The sequence below is a fragment of the Python bivittatus genome, unplaced genomic scaffold (assembly GCF_059951505.1).
Source record: "Python bivittatus isolate LINGU-HERP-01145 unplaced genomic scaffold, Pbiv_v1 ctg000340_np1212, whole genome shotgun sequence".
Lineage (NCBI taxonomy): Eukaryota > Metazoa > Chordata > Lepidosauria > Squamata > Pythonidae > Python > Python bivittatus.
Genome location: NW_028277056.1, coordinates 19,507,057 through 19,534,567, shown reverse-complemented (window position 1 = coordinate 19,534,567; position 27,511 = coordinate 19,507,057). Strand labels below are relative to the sequence as shown.

General features: G+C 40.0%; 1 protein-coding gene across 1 annotated transcript; it reads left to right on the top strand.

The window, feature by feature from the left end:
* Nucleotides 1-13,514: 13,514 nt before the first annotated feature.
* On the top strand, nucleotides 13,515-26,419 carry LOC103051578 (gap junction beta-6 protein). Its single transcript, XM_007427543.4, has 2 exons — nucleotides 13,515-13,779; nucleotides 24,900-26,419. Exon 2 carries the CDS (start codon nucleotides 24,922-24,924, stop codon nucleotides 25,714-25,716), a length of 795 nt encoding a protein of 264 aa, XP_007427605.1. The 5' UTR covers nucleotides 13,515-13,779; nucleotides 24,900-24,921; the 3' UTR covers nucleotides 25,717-26,419.
* The last annotated feature ends 1,092 nt before the right edge of the window (nucleotides 26,420-27,511 follow it).

Below are 27,511 nucleotides of genomic sequence, written 5' to 3'. Positions count from 1 at the left end.
TAATCCAATTGTGAGGTGACCCGGACATGAGTGACTGTCTGGAGGGCATCCTGATGGAAGAAAGAGTGCAACCAGCACACAAGATGAACCTGTGCAAAGGCCCTCCTGGCCACAGCTGCCACCTGCTCTTTGAGCAGTAGCTGTGAGTTCAGAAGGACCTCCAAGTGGCACACCAGTCTTGACTGGGGAAGCGCAGCCCCATCCAAGACGAGCCACTCAGTCTTGTTAGAACTGAGCCAAAGTCTGTTCTGCCCCATCCAGACCCAAATAGCCTCTAGACACTGGATCAATACATCTGTGCCACTAGGGGTAGAGATGTAAAGTTGGGTATCATCAGCATACTGATAATACTGCACCCCAAACTGGCAGATGACCTCACCCAGTGGTTTCATATATAAATGTTGAATAGGAGAGGGGAGAGCATCAAGCCCTGAGGCACATCACACATGAGGGGCTGTGGACACGATCTCTCTCCCACTGTCTACACCAACTGGAACTGACCACTGAGGAAGGAGGTGAACCACTGGAGCACAGTGCTTCCTACTAACCCTCACAGCTGGTCCAGAAGGATATTGTGGTCAACAGTATTGGAAGCCTCTGAAAGATCAAGGAGCACTAGGATGGATGCACCACCCCCATCCCAGCTCCACCAAAGGTCATCAGCAAGCACAGCCAATGATCTGTCTGTACTGTACTGTGGTCTGAAGCCAGACTGAATTGGCTTCAGATAATCTGTTTCCTCCAAGATCCTCTGTAGCTATCGTCCAACCACCTTTTCCACAACCTTTGCCAGAAAGGGAATATTGGAAACTGGCCGATAATTCTCCAACAGGGAAGGTTCCAGTGATGACCTCTTGAGGAGAGTGTTCTTCAGAGCTGGTGGGACCACCCCCTCTCTCAAAGAGGCCAAAACCACTGCATGAACCCGTCCTGTGGTTACCTCCCGAACTGCTTTAATAACCCAGGAGGGGCCAGGATCTAACAAACAGGTGGCTGGACTAACAGACAAAAAGACCTTGTCCACTTCCTTGGGTGTAACAGAATCAAACTCAGTCCAGACAACATCACAAGACTATTTCCCTGGACAACTCATTAGGATTTGCCCAGAGTCCAACTCCGAGCAACAAGTGACTTTGTCTGCCAGATAGCATGAATATTCCTCACCTCAGCCTTGGAGATAATCCTGTGGCCCAAGCCACCCCAATAGGGAGCAGGCCACCCTAAATAGGGCAGCTGGCGTCTATTGGCAGATACAATAAGAGTAGAGAAATAGCGACATATCGCCACACTTAACGCCATGATGTAGGCCAGAATATGGGCCTTACTCTTGTTTGATCAGATTTGCTTTTTGTCTTTCTCCAATGGTGCTCTAGACATCACTTCTGGAGTTTCATCTCTCAGAGCTCTTTGAAAAACCAAGGAGCACCCCAAGATTGGCACACAGAGAGAGGCCACATGGGAGTAATCTGAAATTAAGAGAAAACTGATACAACTTTGTCAATAATTGCCAAGTTAGACAAATCATACAATAACAAATGTTAGATATGCCATGAGACAGAAGTTACATTCTACCACATGTGGTGGACCTGTTAAAAAAACACAAAGCATTGGAAAGACATACATAGCACCATTCAGAGAATCTTAGAAATCAAATATGAAATGAAACCACCATTCTTTTTACTAGGTATAATCCCAGAACACATCAGTAAAAAATACCATAACTTACTAAGATACACACTTTGCCCAGCATTGGAAAAAAGAGCACCAATGATACCTGACTGGGAACTTAACTTGAAGAATATGCAACAATAGCAAAATTAACAGTATATATACATAATAGTTTAACTACATTTAAGCAAGAATGGCTTCCAGACATGCTAAATATCATGCAATGAGGCAAATACAAACACTTAAAATATGGTTTCTAAAGTTTATGTTTATAAACATTGTAAATCATTTGAAGTACAAAGAAGAGGGAACTTGGAAACCAAGTATTATCTATACTGTTTTAGTAAGGTTTTTTTCTCTACTTAATTCCTCCTCCTCCTCCTCCTCTTCTTCTTCATCATCATCATCATCTACAAATAATAATACAGTGGAGAATTTTGCCACTAAGCTCAAAGATTTATATTATTTTTCATACCATAAAAATAACTCAATGTACTTTGTCTGGTACAGTCAATCTTTTATTAATGTTATACGGAGCATTAATTGCATAAATTTAGTAATTCTTTGTCCACTTATTTGTCCACTTATTGATATTATGTCTTTTGAAATTACCGTATTTTTCCGTCAATAAGACGCCCCCAAGTACAAGACGACCCCCACTTTTCCAACCCAAAATTAAGAAATCAATATTTTAAAGATAGTGCAGAACACATTTTTATTTAGTAATTAGTTAACATTTATCTGATACACTCGGTGGGAGGAGGTCCAAACCATCTCTCTGCAGCTCTATTTCCATGCTCTTTTGCATAACTGATTACATTCAATCACGAGTGAAACTGCCGATAGCTTGTCTCTGCAAACAGACTTCCTCAATTGGTTTGTTCAGCATCAGCTGATGTCAGTTACATAAGGCTCGTGATTGGAGGAAGTCTGTTTGGGAGACAAGCTATTTCACTCATGATTGGAGGCTAGCAATAGGAGGAAGCCTGTCTGCAGAGACAAAGTATGGGCAGTTTTGCAACCGCACGGTTCTCTCTTCGGCTGACTTCCTTGAATAAAACACCCTTCAATTTTTAGCGAAAGGATTTTAGAAAAAAGTATCGTCTTATAGTCGGAAAAATACGGTATATCTTTATTTTAAATAAATAAATAAAAGAGATAAATCAACTAAGATCTTCCATGCTCTGAGTCATCTAAAGTTTCCAGCTTTACCTCTCAAGTTAAAAATGCCCAACTATTTATCATCATTAAATGTAGTGAGGGGCTTATGAAAATAAGCCATTAACCTTTTAAGACAGAAGAAAAGTACTTACATACCCCTTAAGGCGGTATTCACAGGATATAGTAAAAAAAAAAAAGTCATGCAATGCACATAAAAAACAGGGATGGCTTTGATCACATAATTTTGACACCCCTGCACTCCCCACACTATTCCCTATCAGTATACATGATAAGCAATATTATACAAAGTGCAGAATAGGAGCAAGAAACAATAAGCAAAGGCTTTTATCCTTCCTTCTTTCTATGTGGCCAAACTCGATTTATGTACTGTCCTTATACTGGTCACCCACTTTTATTTAAGAAAAGAAATATTTAAAAAAAGAATATGGAAAAGAGAAAAAGATGTAAAAAGAAAAATAAAAAAGATAGAGAGATAAAAGAAAAAGTGAACAATATAAGTCAAGAAAAGAGAAAGAAAAATAGAAAAAAGAAATATTTAAAGAAGTGACTTCTGATCTTTGCAGCAGTTGCAATCATAGTTAATACTGTTTCTGCCACCCCAAATTGTATAACATAGTTCCCTTTTTCCCACACACAGCCCTTTTGAATCAGTAAATCCAGAGATCGCCAGTTCATTTTTATCCATTTTCAGCAAAAAGTCCATACAATTGTTTTTTCCCTAATCAAACAAGTCAATTTAGCCATTTCTGCATGTTCTGTCATCTTCACAATCCATTCTTCCATTTTAGGTATTTCTATATTGTTCCATCTTTGTGCATATAATAGCCTTACTGCAGTTACCATATATAAAACCAATCTTCCACTGGTCACTCACTTTTGTACTGAATTCACATTTATTCGGCATCCACTCATTCTTGATTCCAGTTCTTCCGATTTTAACCTATATGTTTCTTCAGTAACCGATTCCTGCTGCACTGACTTTATTTGCCTGTATCTTCTGACTTTGCCAGCTCTCTCCTTCATATCAGAGGGCAGGGACATCCATTTTTACTTCTTTCATTGCTTTCCACAGACTACCCACAATCTTTCTGCCAGCACTTGCATATCTCAAAATATCTCTAAATATGGGTATCTATATATTCCCATATTGAGTATGCATTCTATCAAAGTATACAAATTCATCTATGTGCCCCAGTTTTTTTGCCATTTATGCGTAACTTAGAATTGTTTGCTCCATTTTCTCTGTCAAGCACAATTATTCAGTCTTCAGGCTTACCCATATACTGCCCAATTGCTCCAACATCAGAATCGGTCCACAACCCTTTTTAGGGGGCAGAAAGGGATGTCACATCTATTAATCCTCCACTCGCCATCCAAGCAACCTCAGGGTGCATTTTTTTTAATGTACCTTCAAAGTGCACTTTTCTATGTTCTGTTGCTTTAAGTGTGCCTGCCCATTCTGAATACAGTGGTACCTCGGGATACGAACGCCTCTACTAATGAACTTTTCGGGTTATGGCCAGCTCCGTCCGCAAAAATTTACCTTGATGTGCGAACTCCGCCTCGGGGCACAGCCATTTTTCCGCCCTTGACACGTGGTCTGCGGCCATTTTTCCGCCCCTGACACGTGGTCCGCGGCCATTTTTCCGCCGCGCTGCATGGCGCCTGGCCGTTTTCACGCCGCACCGCACCATGCCCAGCCGTTTTCGCACCACGCCGCGCTGCGCCTGGCCATTTTCGCGCCGCACCACGCCGCGCCCGGCTGTTTTCGCGCTGCGCCCGGACGTTTTCCCTCCCCTGACACATGGTCCGCGGACGCCAGAATGGATTAATGGTAATTACATTGAACCTTATGGGAAAATTTGCTTCGGGGTGCGACCAAATTCGGAGGACGGAACGGATTAACTGGATTTACATTGAACCCTATGGGGAAATTTCCTTCGGGTTACGACCAACTCGGGATACGCCCAGAGTCATGGAATGGATTAAGTTCGTATCCCGAGGTACCACTGTACTGTGCTTCAGTTTCTTGCAGGCTATCCCCAGCAGTTCATTAGCTACTTTCCAGAGGCAAAAATGCCCCTTCAACTCAGTCAGTGCTTACTATGGTTGCTGATACATTTTGTGGCCAGCTTTATCATTAATTATGTAATAGCATGATGATTATATCCTTTGCTTTGTAAATAGAAGTTGCTGATTTAAAGCTGAAACAATTTTAATTACTATTTTTCTTTCCCTGAATTTCCTACTTTTCCGTGAGCTTTTTTTAAAGTTCAGAGGTGTAATTTTTCCAGTCACCTGAGGTAAAAGGGTTTCATCCTCAGCTTCCGTAGCACTTGAATTTGATGACAAAATGAATATTAAATGTTTAAATTGTAGAGAAAACATTTCTTTCACATTTTTTAAAAAAATTGCTTTATATGTTAAAGAATATTTTGTTCTTGTAGAATATTTCAGTTACTATAAATGCTATTAGAATCTTTTAGAATTAAAATAATTCACACACACACACATACACACACACAAAACACAGTCTGGATTACCTGAAATATCTCATTTTGTTAAATATTTTGAAAGATTTTTATAGAATGTAATTGTTAAAACTTGTTTTACAAATTGAATACCTAAGGTACCTTATTTTCCACAATGAAAAAGTAACTTCAAACTGCTGTCAACACTTCCACAAATAACTTGTCACACTTTCCTGATAAGAGCAGTAGATGAATTTTAGTTAATGAACAAGTAAGTGATCTTTAATTTTATCTTTTAAGATGAAGAATCATGAACCTACATAAGCTGTTTCAAAGATGACTCAGATGAAAAGAAAATTAAATGCTTGGAGGTGATCACAAAACCTAATAGTTTGGCTAAGTAGTGACCATAAAAGGGGAAAGAGTCTTGAAGCTATCCTCAGTTGTCTCATAGAATATTTATTTATTTACTTATTTATCATATTTATATAGCCGCCCATCTCACACAAAGTGACTCTTTACAGCCCTCTATGAATGTTCTTTGGAAGTATACATGGGTTACACAGGAATTGCAAGTAGAGATACCAAACAAATTTGGGCAGCTCCAGTGCTGACCCTGCTATGGATCTACATTCAACATTTTGGCCAGAAGTACAACTATCCTCAGAGAATCAAGATTTTTTCTATGTTGAACAAAAGCCAACAAACAAACAAAAAGGCCACTTCCTGTATGTGGGTATGCCTTTATTCTCTTTTTGACATCTCAGATGATCCTTTAAGGGAGGCCTTCTCTAAGATAAGAGAAGCTGTTTAGATAAACTTTCTGTAGTTTTGATGATATAGTTTCTTTGATATATTCACCTGTATGCTATCTCATCACTCTTGGTGGCTTACATTTAAAAAACATTTAAAAACTAATAATTAAAACCAGCAATAAAGCAAGTATAAAATCTTATAAACACCACCAGTTACATCAAAGTCAGACATCACTGAGTCAGAATGTCCCAATTATATGGAGTCTTCTACTCCAAATTCTCTGTGGAAAATACTCATCTTAACAGCCTTTCTGAATGTTAATGGAGAGGGAGCAGAGTGAGATATGAGAAGGCCAGATCTGGAGTTCCCACTCCCTTAATATCTTGAAAGGGGAGAAGCCATAGTGTGCCTCTCTGGCCAGCACTATTGGGTAGGCAAATTCTATTTGGAGCAGATAGCCCTGGACATCTCAGTGACCTATGTCATAAAGAGCTTTATATAATTATCGCCTTGAATTGGACCTGGAACCTAACTGTCAACCAATGCAGCTACAGCAACATAAATGTTATTCTGTTGTAGCAGCTACCACCATTAATAGGCAAGCAGCTGCATTTTATACCAGCTCTTGTTTCCAAGTTGTCTTAAGAGCAGACCCATATAGAGCAAGTTAATGTAGTCCAGCCATGGGATGATAAGACTGTGTGTCAACCAACTAAAACTGGGCAACGTTATTTTGGCCACAGCCTCAGTCTGCTGTACTAGCATTCCAAAAGTCTAGGAGAATCCCAGATTGCACAACTTCTCCTTCAGGAGGAATGTTTCCCTGAGTACAGCTGAAGATGGGGCTACCCCAGAGGGCTTCTAGATGAACAGTGCCATCTTACTGAGATACATCCCAAGCCTATTCTATCCCATTCTATTCCTCACAGCCCCCAAACATTGGGTCATGACTTCCATTGCATCTCCTGCCCAGACTGATTATAACCTGAATCTATTATTGACCTTTCCCAGTAGTTTCATACACATTTTTTTTTTAAATGAGGACTAGAGGTAGTCCTCGCTTAATGACCCTAATTGGGACCAGCAACTCTGCTGCTAAGTGAAGCAGTCACTAAGTGTGAAATCACATGACTACAACTGTGCTTTCCTGCTGGAAAGAGACAAGACTACTATAATCAGTTTCACACCTTCTGCTTTTGTCTGCCTCCTAACCATTCCCCTACCCTTTGAAAAGCTTGACTGCCTGCTTACTGTCTTGTACACATCAAAAGCAATGCAATCACACTGCAGCCCAGGGCACAAACAGCTTACTCTCTTGAAATCCCTTTGTCTCCAATATCTCTAGTCTGCGAGGGGGAGATAGGGAGAAAAAAAGCAAGCAATTTCTGTAGGCAATCTCTCCTTTGCCTGGCCCTTTCCCACTGCCAGGGTGATCACATTGCTCTTGATGTAGCTTACTCTCTTGAAATCTCTTCCTCTCCAATCTCTCCACTCTGCCACAGGGAGGAGGGGGGGATGATCAGGCAAAGGAGAGATTGCCTACAGAAATCACTTGCTTTTTTTCTCCCCCCCACTCACAGAGAAGAGAGATTGGAGAGGGATTTCAAGAGAATAAGTTGTTTGCTCTTGATTAAGGTTGTGGCCAAAATAACGTTGCCCAACTTTACAGGTAAGCGAGGACTACTTGTATTATCAGTGGTATCAAGGCAAGAGCTGTGACCAAGGCAACCATCAGACAAGCGGTGCTTGAGTCCTTTCCAAGAAACTAGAGAAAATGTCTCAGAAGCTCCTAAGTCACATGAAGATAAAATGAGGGAGAGGTGAAGCACATTGAGACTTGCAAGATTCTGTTACTATAGATGTTCCAGTAAAAGTAGTTTTAGACCTACATGGCATTGGTTTCTCGGTCTGGTCTATCTTATAGGGCTGACACATGCCATCTTTCCCATGCCCAGGCCTGAACTCAGACTTGAAGGGATTTAAATAATCCACTCCATCCATGCCCTCTGTAGCTCTTTCCTGAGCACTTTCTCTGCAATTTTTCCCAAAAAAGAGAAGGTTGGAGACAGGGCTCTAGTTGTCAATGCATGGCCTCTTGAGGAAAGGGTGCACCATCCCTTTCAAGGCCCTTGGCGTTGCTCCCTCTCCCAAAAAGGTCAGCTTGAACCAGTCAGAAAGACTCAGATCCAGCCAACCTGTGGCAGAGCACACTGCATAATGATCATTACCCCAGAATTCACAAGTTCAAATGACTCTCAGATGACTTCTGAAAATGTCACCTCTGTGGAGGCCATAGCCAGGGAGGTCTTTGCCCAGCTGGTGTGGGAGTTGCAGCTATTCCCGGATCACGAGTCACTGAATACAGTCACTCAAACCCATAGTTAATGCTTAGTGTTGGTCAAACTGAAGTGGCTTAAAGTCTCCATAAATAAATAACCAAATATCTCACAGGACTCTGCCCACCCAATATCTCCCTCTGAGTGAATGTGAGCAATTTTGTCTGTAAGGCTTGGCACAATGGTCTCAGCAGACTGAAGGAAGTTTGCCAATATGGAACAGGTAACTTTAAACAGGGCCACTGGATGGCAACCAGAGGATCTTGTAAGTGCAGATAAATAATTGACATTTTTATCCTCACCAGGAATCACCACCCAGATAAGCAGAGATTAACACCATTATCACCAGACATACAATCAAGCAGTAAACAATACCCTAATCAATGAACTGGGCGGGGGGGGGGATAAAATAAAACAAAGCAAACCCCCTACCCCCACCAACCCTGGCAGGGCATGCCACTGGATATAAACAGACAGCAAACCCCATTCCATTCTAGCACTGAAGATGTTACCTAGCCGGGTAATGAAATGTTTGCAAGAAAACAGCCAAGCTCAGAGAACCCCAAGGACTCTACAATTGACATTTCATCATTCTTATCATCATGGGGTAATCTTATTTGTTAAATCAGTCTTATTTGTTCTTTGTCTTTCACCAACATTGGACCAAGAATTCCTTCTGATCATCATTTCTTTCTAAGAAGAACCCCTATGTAAATATTGATTTTTTTTCCCATATAACTTCATTACCCCTTATCTGCAGATGTATGCAAATCACATATTGCTTCAAATGAAACCCCTCTTCAAGGATACCTCTGGGACAGCCTCCAATTACAAATCATTTTAAATTAAAGTACATGTATTTTAAACTAAAAGTTAAGGAATATATTATGGGAGCTAGATTGCCAATATCTTATAGGACACCCCTGTGACATTACTTATTGTCTAAGTTAATCATGCAGAAAAGGAAATGACTGAGCTTATTTCTGGGTTCAAAATTTTTTTCTTCTTCACAAAGTATGTGCACTAAATGCTTGCTATAGCTCAGAGGTAAGCAACTGGGTACACTCCAGATGTTTTGCATTATATTTCTCACAATCCTTGCATTAACAGTGGGGCTGCTGGGAGTTGTCTAAAATATCTGGAAGGCAAATAGTGTGTTCTAATACTCCTGCCAGAATTAAAGGAGAGAAAAGTATCAGCATGTGTGGGCATAGCTGGTTAAAGATTGTGTAGGCACACATTTAAAAGAGATCACATACATGCACATTATCAGATAGGTAATTTCTATTCGCTGTTGGCAGCAGGAGCATCAGGTAATATGTCTGAGTGTTCTTAATTACTTTCAAAGGCTCATCTGGAAGCACCTGGGAAAAAGAATAATCCCACTGGATTTTTTAAAGTGGCATAAAATATATATCTTATCCAGAGTTGGCTGACACTGTCCATCACTTTACCAAATGACAATCTGGACTTTTAAATCAAACCATGCACTTTTAGGGGTGATGGAAATATCGAAAGAGAGAAAACTATATACTAATTACTTTGAAAGTCAACCCAAAAGTTGAAAAGACAACAATTTCAATATGTTTTCTAAAATCAAGCAAATCTGGCTATGAGTTCTGAAAATTGATAAAAATTAATAATTGGATATTAACTTTTTCCCTGGATCTAGTCTTAACAAAAGCAGCTAATACTGTAATATAAAAAATGTTAGCATTGACCATGAAGCTGTCAGCAGGTGATAAGCAAGGTTTGGGCTGTTTTCTGGGGAAAATGCTGCTTGTAGTAAAGATTCCCTCATGTCATACTCAGTTCCTGATGACTACACAGACACGTCCGTTTAATGCTTGTTTTTGCAAAAATACAGCAATGGTTTTGCACTGCCTTTTCCCAGGAAGTTCCTTTGATTTTTTTTTTTTTTAGATTTTTTATCCCGCCTTTATTATTTTTGTAAGTAACTCAAGGCGGCGAACATACCTAATAATCCTTCCTCCTCCTATTTTCCCCACAACAACAACCTTGTGAGGTGGGTTGGGCTGAGAGACAGCCTAGCCTGCAGCTTTCCATTTCCTGGTGGTGTCTCATTCACATACAAAGCAGCTTAGTTTTCTTGAGTCTAACCAAGGTCAGCTGAGGCTGCCTGCACTACTAATTTAAAAAATTAGGTCTGAGGCTGAATCTTCTCTTTACTGAAATATCTTTCAGCATCCAATCAAAGTCTGGACTTTGTTTATATGATAAGAATTTTCTTATCATATATCTGCGGCTGCCAATTGTATCTCGGATACATCATCAGTACTCGATTTTTCTTTACCTCTCCCCAATCCCCCGGGTCCCTTACCTTTGGTGATCCTGGAAAAAGAAGTGCGAGGTTTGCTTCAAAAGCAAAGATTGGAAAAGCTCCAGGTCCAGACGGTGTGACTACCTCGTGTCTGAAAGTCTGTGCAGAACAACTGGCCCCCGTTTTCACGCATATTTTTAACAAATCACTGAAGACAGGCTATGTTCCTTCTTGTTTTAAGAGTTCTACAATCATCCCAGTTCCTAAGAAATCCCCCATTAGTGAGCTGAATGACTACAGACCGGTTGCATTGACATCTGTGGTCATGAAGACCTTTGAGAGGCTCATGTTGGCTCACTTGAAAGCCATCACGGATCCCCTGTTAGATCCACTGCAGTTTGCCTATCGGGGGAACAGGTCAGTGGATGATGCTGTTAATATGGCCCTTCACTATATTCTGCAACATCTTGAACTTTCGGGGTCTTATGCACGAGTTCTTTTTGTGGACTTCAGTTCAGCATTTAACACTATTGTACCAGAAATTCTGTACAACAAACTGATCCAGCTTACTGTGCCTGAGCATACTTGTAGGTGGATTATTAGTTTTCTAACAGGCAGAAAACAACATGTGAGGTTAGGCAAAATTATTTCCAGTACTCGGTTAATCAGTACTGGTGCCCCTCAGGGATGTGTGCTTTCTCCACTGCTTTTTTCCCTTTATACCAATGACTGCATTTCAAAGGACTCTTCTGTTAAAATTTTGAAATATGCAGATGATACAACTGTCATTGGTTTAATTCAAAATGGAAATGAGTCAGCCTATAGATGGGAGGTTCAACAGCTGGTCTTGTGGTGTGGTAGTAATAACCTAAAACTGAATACACTTAAGACCGTGGAGATGATTGTGGACTTTAGGAAGAATCCTTCTCCTATTCCTCCCCTTACTATACTTAACAGTCTAGTATCAGTGGTAGAGTCCTTCAGGTTCCTGGGCTCTATACTTTCCCAAGACCTGAAATGGACGTATAACATTACAGCCATTATTAAAAAGGCACAGCAAAGGATGTTTTTCCTGCGGCAACTTAGGAAGTTTAAATTATCCCAGGAGCTCTTGGTGCAGTTTTACAGGGGAATCATTGAGTCTGTTATCTGCTCCTCTATAACTGTCTGGTTTGGTTCTGCAACCAAACAGGACAGACTCAGACTCCAACGAATAGTTAAGTCTGCAGAAAGGATCATTGCAATCCATCTGCCTTCTGTAGAGGAACTATATACTGTGAGGGTCAAAAGGAGGGCAGAGAGGATATCTGCAGACTCTTCTCATCCTGGGTACAATCTGTTCCAACTTCTTCCTTCAGGACGGCGCCATAGAGCTCCTTATGTTAAAACATCCAGACATCAGAATAGTTTTTTCCCTCGTGCCATTGCTTTGCTGAATACCATGTGATCTTTTTTTTTTTTGCTCTTATCCAAACGCACCGTTGATTTTGCTGTTATCACCGAAGATAAATTCCTTGTGTATGTTTTATACTTGGCCATTAAAGTATTGGTATTGGTATTGGTATTCAGCATCCAATCAAAGTCTGGACTTTGTTTATATGATAAGAATTTTCTTTTGGTGCTGTGCAATGTATTCCATATTTGCAGTGACCGATGGGCTGAGTATATTTTGAACTAATACACATTGAACATATTTATGATGCTTCAACCCTCTGGAAAGTTAGAGTTGAAGTCACATTAACTATGTTTCAGCTTACCTGTAGTGTTTTCTTTGGCATATAAAGAAAAGGCAATATCTAATCTTAATGTCTGATCTTGACATGTTTCGAATTTAAACATTTTCCCTACATTATCTACTACAGGACAAACCCATGTACTTTATCTTGGCATTCCTATACTGATGTACATGAGGACCCCGTTATCTGGAACTGAATAGCATATCCTGGCAAGGAAATAATCACAAAGCATCACTGTTGCTATGCATTTTGTGGATGGAGTGAAAGCTCTACTCTTGCCTCATCAGAATGACGAAATATGAACTTGGAGAATGATAAACCAGTCTTCCTCGTGAAGGGAAATCATGAGGAATGTCCCCACAGTATTTTGTGTAGTAGATAGGCATGAATTTCTAACTCCTAATTCTTATTTAATTTTGTTTCTCCCTCAACCCGGTTCCGTCCTCAGTCCGCAATAAAACTGAGTGTGAGGACTGTGCGTTCGCGCCTGTTATCCCGGTATACATTCTGGGCTTCGAGCCTCCACTCCCCATTCTTTCCTCCTTTATTCTTTTGCGCTGGAGTCTGAGGGCTTTCGCTCTGCCCTCAGCAGCCCTTCTTCCATATTCTTCTTCAGCGCCCGGGTTCCTGGACAGCAGTTGCCCAAATGCGGGGTGGGCTGCTCAGCTGCTCGCAGCCTTCCCAGTCTGGAAGGCAAGGCGAGGGGCACTGAGGCAGCTCAGTGCCCGTACACCTGGCGCTGAATTCCGGGAGGGAGCGGGGTGGAGGGGAGGGGAGGGTCCTTTAAGGGACCTGGAAGACGGTCAGATGGGACATCTCTCCAGGCTTAGTGGAAAGGCGGCAAGGGGGAGATTTCCTTCTCTTCCTTCTCCTGGCCTGCCTGGTGAGAGGGCTGTGGGAAGCAGAGTGCGTCCGGCGGGCGCCAGGTTAACGAAGGCTGCTCCCCGAGCGCCTTCTTCTCCCACGCCCCTTCCCCTCGGCTCTGCCGTCCTTCTTCTTCACGGTCCTCCTTCTCCCGCCGCTTTCTTCAGACTGGGCTTCTCCGCCGCCACCTGCGGCGCGTCAAGAGAAGGCGGGCAGGACTCAGGTAAGGGGCGCGGTTAAAAGCCGCCGCGCTCCAACAGAGAAGACCTTGAAGGCGGCGGGGATCATCCGCGGCTGGCTGCCTGGGCGGACGGGCGGAAGGGCTGCGGCTGACGATCCCCGCGCGCCGAAGCGCAGAGGGGGCGCCCGCGGTGGCTTGCGGGGGAGCCTCTCCCCGCCGGTAGCCTGGATCCCCGCCCCGCCCCTGCCTGGTGAGCTCGGCTCCGGGGGCGCTCAGGCGCTTCGACTTCCCTCGGTCGCCACAGGTGAGCTTCCTCGCGCCTTGGCTTCCTTTCCCTCCAGTCCGGGTCGGGCATTCTGTGGGGGCTCGACGGCCTTCGAGCGAGGATAAAGGAGAGAGGGCCTGGCGACTGGGTGGCCCAAGGCACCCGATTCCAGGGGGCTGGGTGGCTTCGCGCGGCTGCGGAGGGACTTGCCCTGGGACCCAAGTCCAACTGCCTTTCCCCTCCGCTCCCTCCCCTCCCAAGCTGGGTCGGGAAGCGCCCTCTACAAATGATTAAAGTCGTTCTTCTGCACACTGTTGATCGCAGAGCAGTCGGAGGACGGTGTCGTCCTTCCCCTTTACTGACCGGAGAATCGCGAAGCCAGATTTATTTGGCGTAGGGGAAAGAGGAGCAGGGAAAGAAAGAGGATTAAATGAGTTCATGGCAATGAGTCGTCACTGCTGACTGGAGAGATGCCATTGTCTTCATGACTGCCCTCCGTGGGGGTTTCCCCCAAGTATCCAGATGACAGGATGCTGGATTGGTCTGGTCCAGCAGGGTTCTTCTTCATTTCTTGAGGGGTAAACCCCAGATGCTGACGAAAAACAACAGGAGATGTATCCTTCATGCCCTGGGGTTTTGTATGACTGATTCTGGTGACAATAAAACAGTCTTGGAGTCCCCATCTATGTACTATTTGAAAGAATGGGATAGACCATTTTCTTGTCCAACTGGACTGTTCTCGGGGAGTCATTGTTTACAAACAAACAAAAATAGAGTCCTGTGACAGCAATATTAAAAGGAGTTTATGAAAAGAGGACCTATCCATGAATGCTCTTAGGCACCACTAAATGTTGTTTCATCCTTCAGATTTCCTTTACAGATTTTCCAATTCTGTAATAGTAGCCAATTCAGTTCTAGCAGAACTTCCCTACTTGGCTATTTTCTTTTGTCTACTACCAAAAAGTAGGTTTGAAGAAGGCAAGGTGTCTGCTCTTTTTACTAAAAGAAGGCTGATTTGTTATTGACTTGCACGACAGGTTGAGTAAATGTGTTGTTAAAGAAGATGCCACAATGTGGAATCTATTTCTTCAATTGGTCTCTTGTATTTCCTTTTGTTTTCTTCTGATCTTTCTCATTACCCATAATGGCAATCCGGGGAGGCTAATTTCTTTGAAGAGAAATCAGATTTTTCTTTTTTGTTTTGATCTTAACTGAGACTTCAAAATGTTTTCTTTGTTCTCTCCTGCCACATACAAAGATAATAAATTGCACAAATCACCTACCCTAGCTCATAAAGTTAATTCCTCCTTCAGATGTTCTTTGTAAGACTCAAATAATTACTATTTGGCAAATCCTCAAAATGGCACTTCTGTTGACCTTTCCAAGAATGCACTTACAAATTTAATAGCACCTTAAATTACTAAATTTAAAAACAACTTGCTTACTTTTTCATCAGCTGGAAAAGCAAGCGAACAAGTTCTAACCATGAGTAGTTTATGTTACTTTTCTGCTATAGTCCCCTCCCCAATAATTATATATGATTCCACCCATTTGTATTGTATGGTATTTAGCATTATAGCTACTTCATGTAGATGTGGTTGATCCCACATTGCTAGGGTGTTTTGGAGAAATATAACAATGTGTAGTTCGGTGAAACATATAGCTTTGGGTCTTGGAGAGTATGAATTCATTTGCCTCCACAGTTACTATCTCACAGGTTTGCTTGTAATTGATCCAAAGAATTAAAAGATCCCAGGCAAAATGTCCCTGAGCATTTTGAAAGGATGAAACTACACACATAAATAATTTATTTCCCCCTACCCTTCCCCCCCCCACAAAAAAATGGACTACAATTTTTTAAAATTGTAATGCCCTAAAAAGTTGTTTCTCTTGAGTCTTGGTGACTTTGTAGGTAAGTGGCCACAGTACAGAAGTTGTTTACCATTGACTTCTTCTTCTGGGTTGTCTTCCCAGTTTATCTTACAGCCTTGGAATTTTCTGGCAGTCTCCCATTCAAGTATTAATCAAGACTGACCCTGCTTAGCTTTTCAAGGTCTGTTTGCAGATGAAACTGGAACAGTGTCTGCCCATGAAAGTCCCTTCCTATACACAAGCTGCTTCATTGAGTCAGCAAGATAGCTTTCTATCCACAATAATGAAATGTAGGGAATTTATGTCATATACTAGATTTCCTGTGAAACTATATGAGATAAAGGCTAGGAAAAAATCTATCCATGTGACAATATAATTGATGTGATTGAAAAAGGATGGTGTGATCAAATATTTTGTTTTTGAACCATGTTCCCTCTTTGAATGTGAATCTTGAAAAAATATGTGGAACTATTTAATGCTCCTTAGTGGTAAAGATTTAATATCACTAGTGAAGTGTAATTGCAGTATAAAGTATCAAAAGTGATACATTGGGAAGTTATGACAATCTCCTTATTATTGTTTGCATGGTCTGGCAAATGTGTGGGGTTTTTTTCTGGATATTTTATGATCTGCCAATTAAAACAATTAAAGATGGGCAATTGCATATAAAATAAATTTTATAACACATATCAGCCAATTCTTTTTAAATAAAAGTCTCACCTGTAGATTAAACACTTTTGCATTTACAATATAAAGTCATAGACTCTTCCTTAATAGCTGTTATCACTGTCTGGCATAACCTATGCTCTGGTTTATTACTGATTAAGAAAAAAAGTGTTAATGGCTTCTTGGAAACTGTGGTTTAACTGAAGTGATATATTAATCTGGTCCTGGGTTAGTTACTGACCAAAGAAGTGTTGAACACTTCATTCATCTATGGGAGTTTTTCTTGGGTAAAATAGATGAATTATAAATGTTAGTCTTTCCATTGTCATTGATCTCTGACAGCATAATTATACTTTAGGAGAATATCACAAGAAAATGCTAATAAGAGAACTTTTGCAGGAGCACTTGTGGGAAGGAAAAGATGATCGTTCCTTTTGTCCACCATATCTCTCCCCAAAATGCTTTCCTCTGCCTGTTTTGTTCCCCAGGTTCAGCTAATGCTGCAGTCCTGTTTGAATGGCAAGAGATAGCCTGCAGCCTCTTTGGACAAGCAGAGGAATGCTGCTTGCTAATTCTCCTATACAAATTTTCTCCCAATTAATTTGGAAAAACAGGTTTGCTATGAATCAGAAGGAGCCTATATGGTAGCACCTTTTCTGGTAGCTACTAGACTCCTCCTGATTTCTGACTACCATGCATTGACACAGCTCTCCTCCTACAAAGTTTGCTGTGGTAACTTTTTATTGCCTTAAAACAGCTGAGAAACTATTCACTAAGGCTGCTGACTCTTAGATCTCCAGATACTGTTGAACTACACTTTTCATCATCCCTAGTATTATTATATAATACAGTAAAAAAAATCTATGCAATTCACTTTTTTTTGTATTCAGCAACCAATGAATTTGTTACTCTACCCATTCAGATGTTTCCCCCTGTACTAATTTTCCCATTAATACTGATCTCAATCTGCTCCAGTAATTATAACAGTTTGGGATCATAGTTGAGGATGTGCTTTCTGTTTCAAAAGACAAAAATAAAGATTGCTTGGTGTCAAGCTCCACTCTTGTCAATTTCAGGGACATGACTATTTAGTTCTCTTTGTGGCAGTGTGGAACTAGTTTGTTGTGACTTCCTTCTGGGATTTTTTTCAACTTCCCTGTCATACTGACAGCTTTGAGAGTTTCCTGGTGGTGGCCCTGTCTAGCTGTATGAGATAGGTCGAAGTCAGCTAAGAACACGTCAACCAATTACCAATGTGAGTTTTGTTATACAAGTGGGACATTGATCAACTATGTAAGATAGCTGACCAGAGTGCATGTCCTGTTTGATGGTTTGGTTTTTTTTAAATCAACAGCAATAAAATAAGTACAGTGTAATCAACTACTACCAGTACAGTGAGATGAATTCTGTCCAATTTAGACACCATGAGTCGGAAAGAAAAAAATTAGATGAGGTGGGGATTGAGGGACTGGGAACATTCTCCACTTTTTTCAAAGTCCTTCTAGTCCACCCAAGAGCTGAGTCACAGAAGTGTCAGATTTGCCTCATTTTCCAGTCGGGATGCTTCTGAAACCACCTGCTTATACAGAGGAGTATACATGGGATTTGTCAAGTTTTCCTTATTGTGAACAACAGAAGAGATTTGCTCTAGGCTAGTGTAGCTAAGAGGCCTCATCCTGGATCACCTTAGCAGACCCATAAGATTGCGGAAAGAACCCCCCCCCCCCTCCAAGCACCCATTCACAATATGTCTCATCTGGGAGCCTCCTTCCAGCTACCCTCACAGGAATAATCTTCCATCTGCAGAGTTTCCCCCCAGTCCAAACAGGCATTCCAGAACTGGAGAAGGGTCTGCTGTTCCCCTGCCCAATTCTAAGCTTAGTTTGTGTTTATTTTATTCATAAAAGTGGGGCAGAAATGTTATGAATAAATAAAATTGTTGGTGGATCAAGTGCTTGTTTTTTAATGTAATGTTCATTGAATGGGCTGCAAAATATTTTTGTGCCGCTTTTATTTCATTTTTTCATTCTTCCTGTAACAGAGTAAATAATATACTTCAACAGACAGAAAAGTATTGACTTTTTTACTGCGTTTTCTCTTATTTCTTCTTTTCTATACATCCATTAAAGAGAAAAAAGAAAACGATTATCAGTCAGCATATGGGGTGAGGGACAGAAAAATAGGTGAAAATTCTAAAATTATTTCATTAAAAATGTTGGATTTGTGGGAGTGGGTTTGATATGCTTCAGTTCTTTCACCAGCAAATCTACCACAGTCATGAGCTGGGTCTTTAAGTCAAGTTGTTTGGACTTCCATAACTAGCAAGTGGCAAGTAGCGTGGCTTTCCTCATCCAGGCAACCAAAATAAAGTTGCAATTTGACAGTCAGAAGTTAACTAACTTTACAGTTCAATGTTGTATGAAGTAGTCCAAGGTCCAGCATTAATTCATACAGTTTCTCTACAGTTTCTGCAAATAGAAGATACTAAGACACTTGATTTAAAGCCAGGAGCCAAGCTCAATGTGTCCCTTAAGCCAATTATTCTGTACATAGTTCAATAGAAAGTTTTACTACCAGTTATTATATACTCTACAGTGGCAGACATTTAAGAACAATAATGTAAATTAAATGAAACAGTGAATATGAAAATAAAATGTGATTTTGTTTTATTAAATTATATAGTCATAGAAATGACTTGCATGACTTGCATGAGCCATCATATATCTTGTGGCACATTGCTTTCCAGAACTGGAGTAATTTATGCTATTCAGACTTAGAACATCTTGGAAAAGTTTTGGTAAGCAGCTTCTTCTGTGTTGAAACAGCAGTTGACTTAGTGTATAATCAGATAGGTAGATCACACCTATATGATTAGTCCTGTTATATGAGGTTTGGCTCTTCAACCATTATGATGACCTGAGATCACTCCATCAAACAGTGAATTATATACTGTTGTAATAACTTATAAAGAGGGCTTTAGGACACTGTCCAAATAGCAAATTTCTGGAAGTATGGTCATCCTATTTAGATTTTCATTAGAGCTGAGCTTGTTCATTAAGGAAAACCAAGATTTTTCAGGACAGCAGGTATCATCTAGGACTTTATAAGGAGGCCTGTTGTGTGAGTAACATCTCTAGTGTGTCAAGATTTCTTCTCAACCCTATAGTAAACTTTAACAAAGATACTGATTAAGTGTATATATTTTACACTTTGTTGTAATTTAATCAGCAAAGTATGCTCACCCCTAGTTAATAATTACTCCAAGAATCTAATGTTTCCCAAAGACTATTTGGAGACAGGGAGAGGCAGAGAAAATTGTTTTAAAGTACTTCTAATAGTTAAACCGAAATCTATCACAAGCTGACACTGAATGGATATTCTCTTGTTAGACTCATATGGCCTTTATTTAATGCTCACTGAGCATAGAGATTATAATTCTTCACCTCAGCTGGACATTGTTGGCTTTCCCACGGAGGTCTGTTTGGCTGTAATAAATATAATAAGTAGCACTGATTGGTCTCTTACAATGTAGTTGTGCTGATTTCTGTTATACATTTGATAGACCAATATATAACAAGAAAGAGATGAGAGTTAATATTTTATCTTGTAGTAAAATCCAGGGAACAATATATCTATTTATTAAGATGGTAATGAATCTTAAATTAAAAAAAAACTCTTTATCAAAAACATGTCAGTTTATGAGTCTAAGACTAACTCATAAAAACCACTTTTTTGTTAAATTTTTGTTATACCAAGAATCAGTATTCTTGTTTGCTTAAAGACTTTACATATTCTTTTGTCATGGCTATCATATAATAAGATGCTTAAAAGTCATCTGAGTTCAACTCAGCTATTTGTTATTTGTTTCTGCCGTATGATAAAGCTATATGTATGCATGGGAACATAACCATGTTATTGACTATTGTTTTTGCAGTTTTTGTTCCAGCTATTTCCTTTCTTCCTTTCTTCCTCTCTTTCTTTCTTCCTCTCATTCATTCATTCATTCATTCATTCATTCATTCATTCATTTCTGTCAATAAAGTCTCAAGGCAGTCCACAATACCAAATATTTTTAAAATACAGACAGGCAATTCTAACTTGTTCCTTGGAGACAGGACAAGATATTCCGTGGAAGTCCTTACCAGTGACTTGTGTTCCAATGAATGGGACTTGGGTCGATTACCTTTGTGTGCAGAATGTTGAATCATGATATACACCACTTCTGATTGCTATTTTTAGTAGTACTATAGTTTTGTGAAACAGAACTGGGAATACAGTACTATATCCTAGAAGTAAGGCATGATAAGAAATAAAGACCCTGCCTCATGTTAATAAGAGGGCTAAATGGGTTGAGGTCAAGAGGGCATGGACACTTAGAATGCCAAGAAGTGGCATCCGTCTCTGCCAATCATAGTGACTCAAAAGTGGGATCATTGCCTAAAGGAGTCAGCCAGGCTGGACTGAATTAGGGAGGTCCAATCTGGGTTAGCTGAAGAACCAAGGCTTGGATGGAACCAGTCCGCACCAAGGGGCCTTGAAAGCAAGGAGGACTTAAAAGTGCTATGTAACCATCCGTCTGGCACAGAGACTACCATCTACTTCCTATCACAGGTGTTGCCCTCTGAAATGGATGTCCATTGTGTCCTTGCTTCATCTATTGTTACTTCATCCATTCTTTCTCAGCCAAGCTGAAGGCTTGTTGATACAGAATAGAATTGACTCTTGTAACTGCTTCTGGGTATATTCTCATGGTCATCATTTTTCTTGCTATTGCCTATTTCTTACAAGTTGTATGCTTATTATGTAAACTGTGCAAAATTCTTTTAGTAAACTACAAGAAAAAAAGTCTACCAAGTGTATTTTCTTCTTCCTCCTCAGCATCTAAAACTGCACTCCTAAAATATATTTATAGGAGAGAGGTTTTACCTACTACCCTCTGAATCTGTTGTATTCATGAGTGTGTCTGCTGGGTTGGAGGATTCACAACCCATAGCGAGATTCATAAGCCAAGGGCATCCAGATATAAGCTCTGGTGAATCCAGTCTATAACAACAGAACATGTATCACACACCCAACAAGGGGCTCCAACCACTCTAGCCCAAAGCCTGGGAGAAGAGTCCAGTCTTTAAGGCCCTCTGGAACACCATCAGGTTGGGAGCCACCTGGATCTCATAGGGAACCTCATTCCTGAAAGCAGGCACTGAGACACAGAAGACATGCTTCTACGGTCTTGATAGCACTGCTTAATCAAAGGAATCAGAGTAGTCCAACCATGTCAAATCGAACCAGCCAGGCAGAACCATTCCTCAATAGCCAGGCCCTATGCCATGTAGGGCTTTATAGATCATATAACATTTATAAGTAACAACCAGTGTCACTCTTAAATGAAACCATTGATTCTTTGGGAGTTCCCTCCATTCCAGTTCAATCTTAATATAAAAATCCACCAAAAGTCATTTGATGATCCCTGGATTGTTATTTTTAGTAGCAATCTGTCATTGATATTAATCTGATGCATATAATTATGTTTTCTAATATACAGGGTGTACCAAAAATCAAGCCCCATAGGCCAATTACAGTATTTTTTATTAATTAAATTTTTTTTCAGAGAAAATGTTACTGTAGTTAGGAATGTTCAAAGGTCCTGCATCAAGTGAGTAAGGAAGTGCTTAGAAGAAAATGGCAACCAAGATGAACATTTAATGCAATTTATATAACACATTTTCCATGGGCTCTGACTATGGGGCCTGATTTTTGGTACACCTTGCATATCATATTCTATGTTCTGCAGTTCATAGACTAGGAAACAACTGACTTATTTCTGGATGAAGACATTAAATTATGAGGAAGACCCTCCATCTGTTTTACAAATGCTAGTTTGGTTGCCCCAAATATTGTATAATTTTTGCAAGTGCCACGGATCAAATTATATGGATACAGCACGTGTATTGAAGAACTCTTATTTATGAGAATATTTCTTGATTAGTAATTATTCTATCTTGTTTATAGAATTGCACAAACTTTCACTTGCAACTCTCTCACTGCTTCATTTAGTTTCATTCCCATTTGTGTTTCATTTTTCCTTTTCTTTCAGTTACAGAAATAAACCATTAAGGACAAAAATGGAATACACGTGCAATGTCTCTTGACTGGAAGCTCTAGCAGCTTCCTCTCTGGAAGCACTTTGATTGACTTCTTTATCACTACTGATATAAAATTGTTATAATTTTGAAACACTTTTCAAGGATATATAGTGGCTTAGGTATACGACCTTTAAAGCTACTGCCTCCCTTTTCAGCCAGTATATTAGAATGCAAATTTAATCAGGGTCACTGGAAACTGTGTAACCCCAATGGAGCACTAATGGTGATAGTATCATTGGGGTTCTGTTTCAGATACTAAATGTGTGGAGCCGTTGAGTGCTGTAATTCGGGTTCTGGAAATGGATCTTTGGCTCACTCTTGTCTTCCAAGTTATGTTGTACTGAAATGTTGTAAGTTTAACAAAGCAATGAGAGAATTCTTCCATATAAAAATTTGACCAATGCTGCTTTGGTGAAATCTGAAAGGGAAAATATCCCAAGGGATTCGGAAATTTGGCACATGCAATAGACATACACTGAGTATTTTGTAGCTTCCTAGTACCTTTCTCCTCTTCACATTCTATGTGTTTACAGGTAGTTCTCCGTTAACAACGGTAATTGGGACTGGGAACTCTGTTGCTAAGCGATGCTGTCATAAAGCAAAAAAATAACGTGACTGCATTAACTTACAACAATAGTTCTGGTTGCGGTCGTTAAGCATATCATGTGTGGTCGTTAAGCGCAACGTCACATGATCACGACTTGCAACTTCCTGACAGCTTCTCCATTGACTTTGCTTGTTGGAAGCCAGCAGTGAAGGTCACAAATAGTGTTCACGTGACCATGGGGATGGTGCGACGGGCATAAATTTGAGCACCGGACGTAAGTCTCCTTGTTCAGTGCCATTGTAACTTCAAACAGTCGCTGAATGAGTGGTCGCTAAGCAAGGACTACCTGTACTGAAAAAACGATTCATCAGCCCTTAGTGTACATGTAACAACATGTGAAATATAAAATGGCTTTAAGAAAAACTCTAAACTGAACTTTTACAGTTTTTTAAAAAAAACTCCATTGTTACAAACATGTGAGATAATGTATTTCTAAAGTTGTGCTAAAAATTAATCCTGGTATATTTTGTACATTTACCACAGATGTATTCTTTTTAAGGGGGGAAAAAAGCCCTCATTCCTGATGGCTCCAGAAACAGCCCTGGATTCTTTTCAAAATTTTCAGTTTCATTCATCCTTTAAATAACAGTAGTTAGCTAGCCAAATCAAAATATTAGATATCTCTAACTCTAAAAACAACAATGCTACATTATCTTCAGTCAGCAGAGAATAGTTCAGTGCTTTTGTGATCAATGGGTGTGACACACAGATTTGCTTGCAAGTGGCTAGGCTTGTTTCCTGCTCAACATTCATAAACTGAGTCAGGATTATAAAAAGTTCTATGAATGACATATTACAAGGATCAGGACTAAATGCATCCTGAATACGGTGCTGTAGTATTTCAGTTGTAAACAACATGTAACTTTATAAAATATGAAACAAAAATGGTTGTTTCATAGTTTATAAATTCATTAAATACAACCAGAGATATGAGTTGAGTGCTCACAGTCACTCATGCCTTAAACACCTCCTGTTTGGATTACTGCAAAGCACTCTACATGGGGCTACCCTTGAAGACCATCCAGAAGCTGCAACTGATTCAGAATGCAGCAGCACTGCAGTTTTGGGTGCCCAGTTCACCCAAGTAATACCACTGCTGTCGGAGCTGCACTGGCTCCCACTTGCTTTCCAGGTACAATTCAAGATGCTGGTTATCACCTTTAAAGCCCTGCATTGCATAGGGCCAGATTATGGGACCACCTATCCCTGAAGGTATCTGCCCATCCTACTAGGTTAGATAGGGTGGGCATGCCCCAGGTCCCCTTCTTTAAATGTTGCCACCTGGTGGGACCTCAGAGATGTGCCTTCTTGGTGGCTGTCCCAACCCTTTGGAATACAGGTAGTCCATGGGTTATGATAGCAGTTGGGACTGGGATTGCTGTCACTAAATGATGCGGTTGTAAAGCGCAATATCATGTGACCACTTCATTTAGCAACAGCAACCCCGGCAGCCCCAGTTGCCGTTGTAACCCCAGGACCACACAGGTCATTAAGCAGAAAGAGGTAGGGATCGTTATTAAGTTAGAAAAGGATAATTGCATTTAGATATATTTTAGCTTCATATAATATTTTTGCTGCCCCTGTTGAAATAATGACATCCAAAATATCTATTTAAGATGTGGACTGTTGTTAAAATAAAACAATGTTTTTATTGCTTATGCCATTTATTTGAATGAACTATGCATGTTCATCCAGAAGAATCCCATTAGAAAACTGACTTAAAATTATTTATTATATTGAGAGTTGATATTTAGTAAAAAGGAAGTCATTTTCAATATATTTTAGATTACTGAAAGGAAATAGCTTATTATTAATGTGCTTGCCTTACAAAATTATTATATAATTTTTTAAACATCTTCTTGTCTTCACAGGCCCCAAAACTCAGACAATACAATGGACTGGGGAACACTGCAGGCTGTTTTAGGAGGAGTAAACAAACACTCTACCAGCATTGGGAAGATTTGGCTGACTGTTCTTTTCATCTTCCGTATTATGATCCTTGTAGTTGCTGCAGAAGAAGTTTGGGGTGATGAGCAAGATGACTTTGTCTGCAACACTTTGCAACCAGGATGCAAAAATGTCTGCTATGATTATTTTTTCCCAGTTTCTCACATCAGACTCTGGGCCCTCCAGCTCATTTTTGTCTCTACTCCTGCACTCTTGGTGGCCATGCATGTTGCATATAGAAGGCATGAAAAGAAAAAAAGGTTCCAAAAGGGAGATAGAAACTGTGAATACAAGGACATAGAAGAAATAAAGAGACAGAGATTCCACATTGAGGGTCCCTTATGGTGGACATACACTGCCAGCATCTTATTCAGGCTGATATTTGAAGCTTCTTTCATGTATGTATTTTACTATATGTACCAGGGGTATCACATGCCTCGCCTACTGAAATGTAGCATTTGGCCATGTCCCAACATAGTGGATTGTTTTGTTTCCCGACCCACTGAAAAGACAGTCTTTACCATTTTCATGATTGCAGTGTCTGGCATTTGCATTCTACTAAATGTAGCAGAATTCTCTTATTTGTTGCTGAAGTTCTGTGTTAGAAGGTCTAGAAGAGCAAGAGCAATACCCAAAAATCATCCCAACCAGGAGAACAAAGAAGAAAGCAAACAAAATGAAATGAATGAGCTTATATCAGATAGCTGCCAGAATACAGTAACAGGATTTACGAACAGCTAAAGTGACCACAGATCTAGCATGCATTTAAAGTAGAGTAACTGAATAACCACATTCATAAAGCTGCTGTGAAAGTGGTTAGATTTAACTAAGCAATAAAGTAAGGGGGTAAACAGGAGTATTACTACATGTTGGAGTTAGACATGTTTTTTTAAGGTCAATAGTGGCATAAGAATGTAAAGAATATTGAAGATTTAAGATGATGTGATTTACTTTATGTATAACTTTACCAAATCTATTTTGATTTGTTAAAGAGAATCCTAGTTAGTGCCTTCATACTGAAATTGATCCTCAGACTAAAGAGATGGAATTAGCTGCCTTATCGATTAAATACTGTTAGTATTATAAACCACTTTACCGCCGTAATAGCTGTTTTAAAATTGTGAGTTTGCATCTATAGTAAATTAACATATTTTTCTAAGGGCTGACATTCCATATTGCTTGATGTTAACATGTATGACTAATTAATGTCTCTTTTTTATTATTATTTCCTTAAAAGAGCAAAATGCTAACGTCTTCATTCTAATGTGGTTGGAAATTAAACATTTTAAGCCATGAGCAGTAAATAATTCTATGAATACTCACTCTATCTAATGCCAGTAATAAAATCTTCTTGTACTATATTGCATTAATTATAATTTTCAAAGAAGATACCAATATAGTGTTTCATCAGCTATAAGACATCTCCATTATTTTTATTATTATTTTTAATATTATTATTATTAAACTATGCTCCCTGAACTCTAATACCCATTTACTAGCAACACCAAGTTGGTAATAACAGCTGGGAGGGAATATCAGACACTTGAAGCACAATCCTATGGATGTTTGTTTAAAAGTAATTCCACACTTTCTGGGTGTCAGATTTGGAATAAGAAAAAGGGTGTCTCTTCTCTGAGCACGTACTTAACTAGGAATTTGTTCTCAGTAGCAAAAAGTGAATTTGATATGCTTTACTCACATTTCTGGCTTTTTCATAAAACTTTTATTTCATAGCCTAATTTTTAGTGTGTATTGAAAGCAGGGCACTTACTCTTACTTGCAACTATTGTTAAAGAATTTGGATTAAAAATTCTTGCTCATCTTCTGCAAACAACCCAGAGAGCTACCAATACATCTAACCTATTTCCTGATTACCCTTAGATTTCATCTCTGGAAAACTGCCTGTGCCCATCTATTACTGAAGCAGAGGGAGAGTTTTGCAATGATAAATTCAGAACACGTTAATGGGACTTTATTTGTTGGCTTGTTTGTTTAGTCTGCCCCATCATGGTCTTCTTAGACCCATCAGTGATGTTTCATCCCTATGCTATTTAATATCTACACGAAACTGCTGGGGGAGACTGAGTCAGGGATCCTGATCTGGGGATGCTGTCAAAACCCTCTCTTCTTCATGCCTGATAGTTTGCATGGTCTAAAATAATTTCAGATTTAGTTCCAGCAAGATGAAGTTACTGTTGCCAGCCATAGTTCTGGTTCTATCCTACTTCCCATTGTGGCTATTGATGAGGTCGCATTTCTATTTAATGACCAAGTGTGTGATCTGGGTGGCCTTTTTCGAATCACGGCTCCTACTGGGGCAGTAAGTGGAAACTGTGGCCAGGAGGGCTTTTGTCCAGCACCAGCTGGTGCATCCATTGTAGACTTATCTGGGTTAGGAAACTCTGATTTCAGTGACTGGTGCCTTTGTCACCTCATGGCAATGAGCTATATGTGAGGCTGCCTTTGAAGACAACTTGGAAACTTCAACTAGTCCAAACTGCAGAAGCTCATCTGCTACCTGGGGTACTAGACTTAA

Bases quoted from the DNA above. Each gene is read 5' to 3' on its own strand.
- LOC103051578 (XM_007427543.4), top strand. From the start codon at position 24,922: ATGGACTGGGGAACACTGCAGGCTGTTTTAGGAGGAGTAAACAAACAC.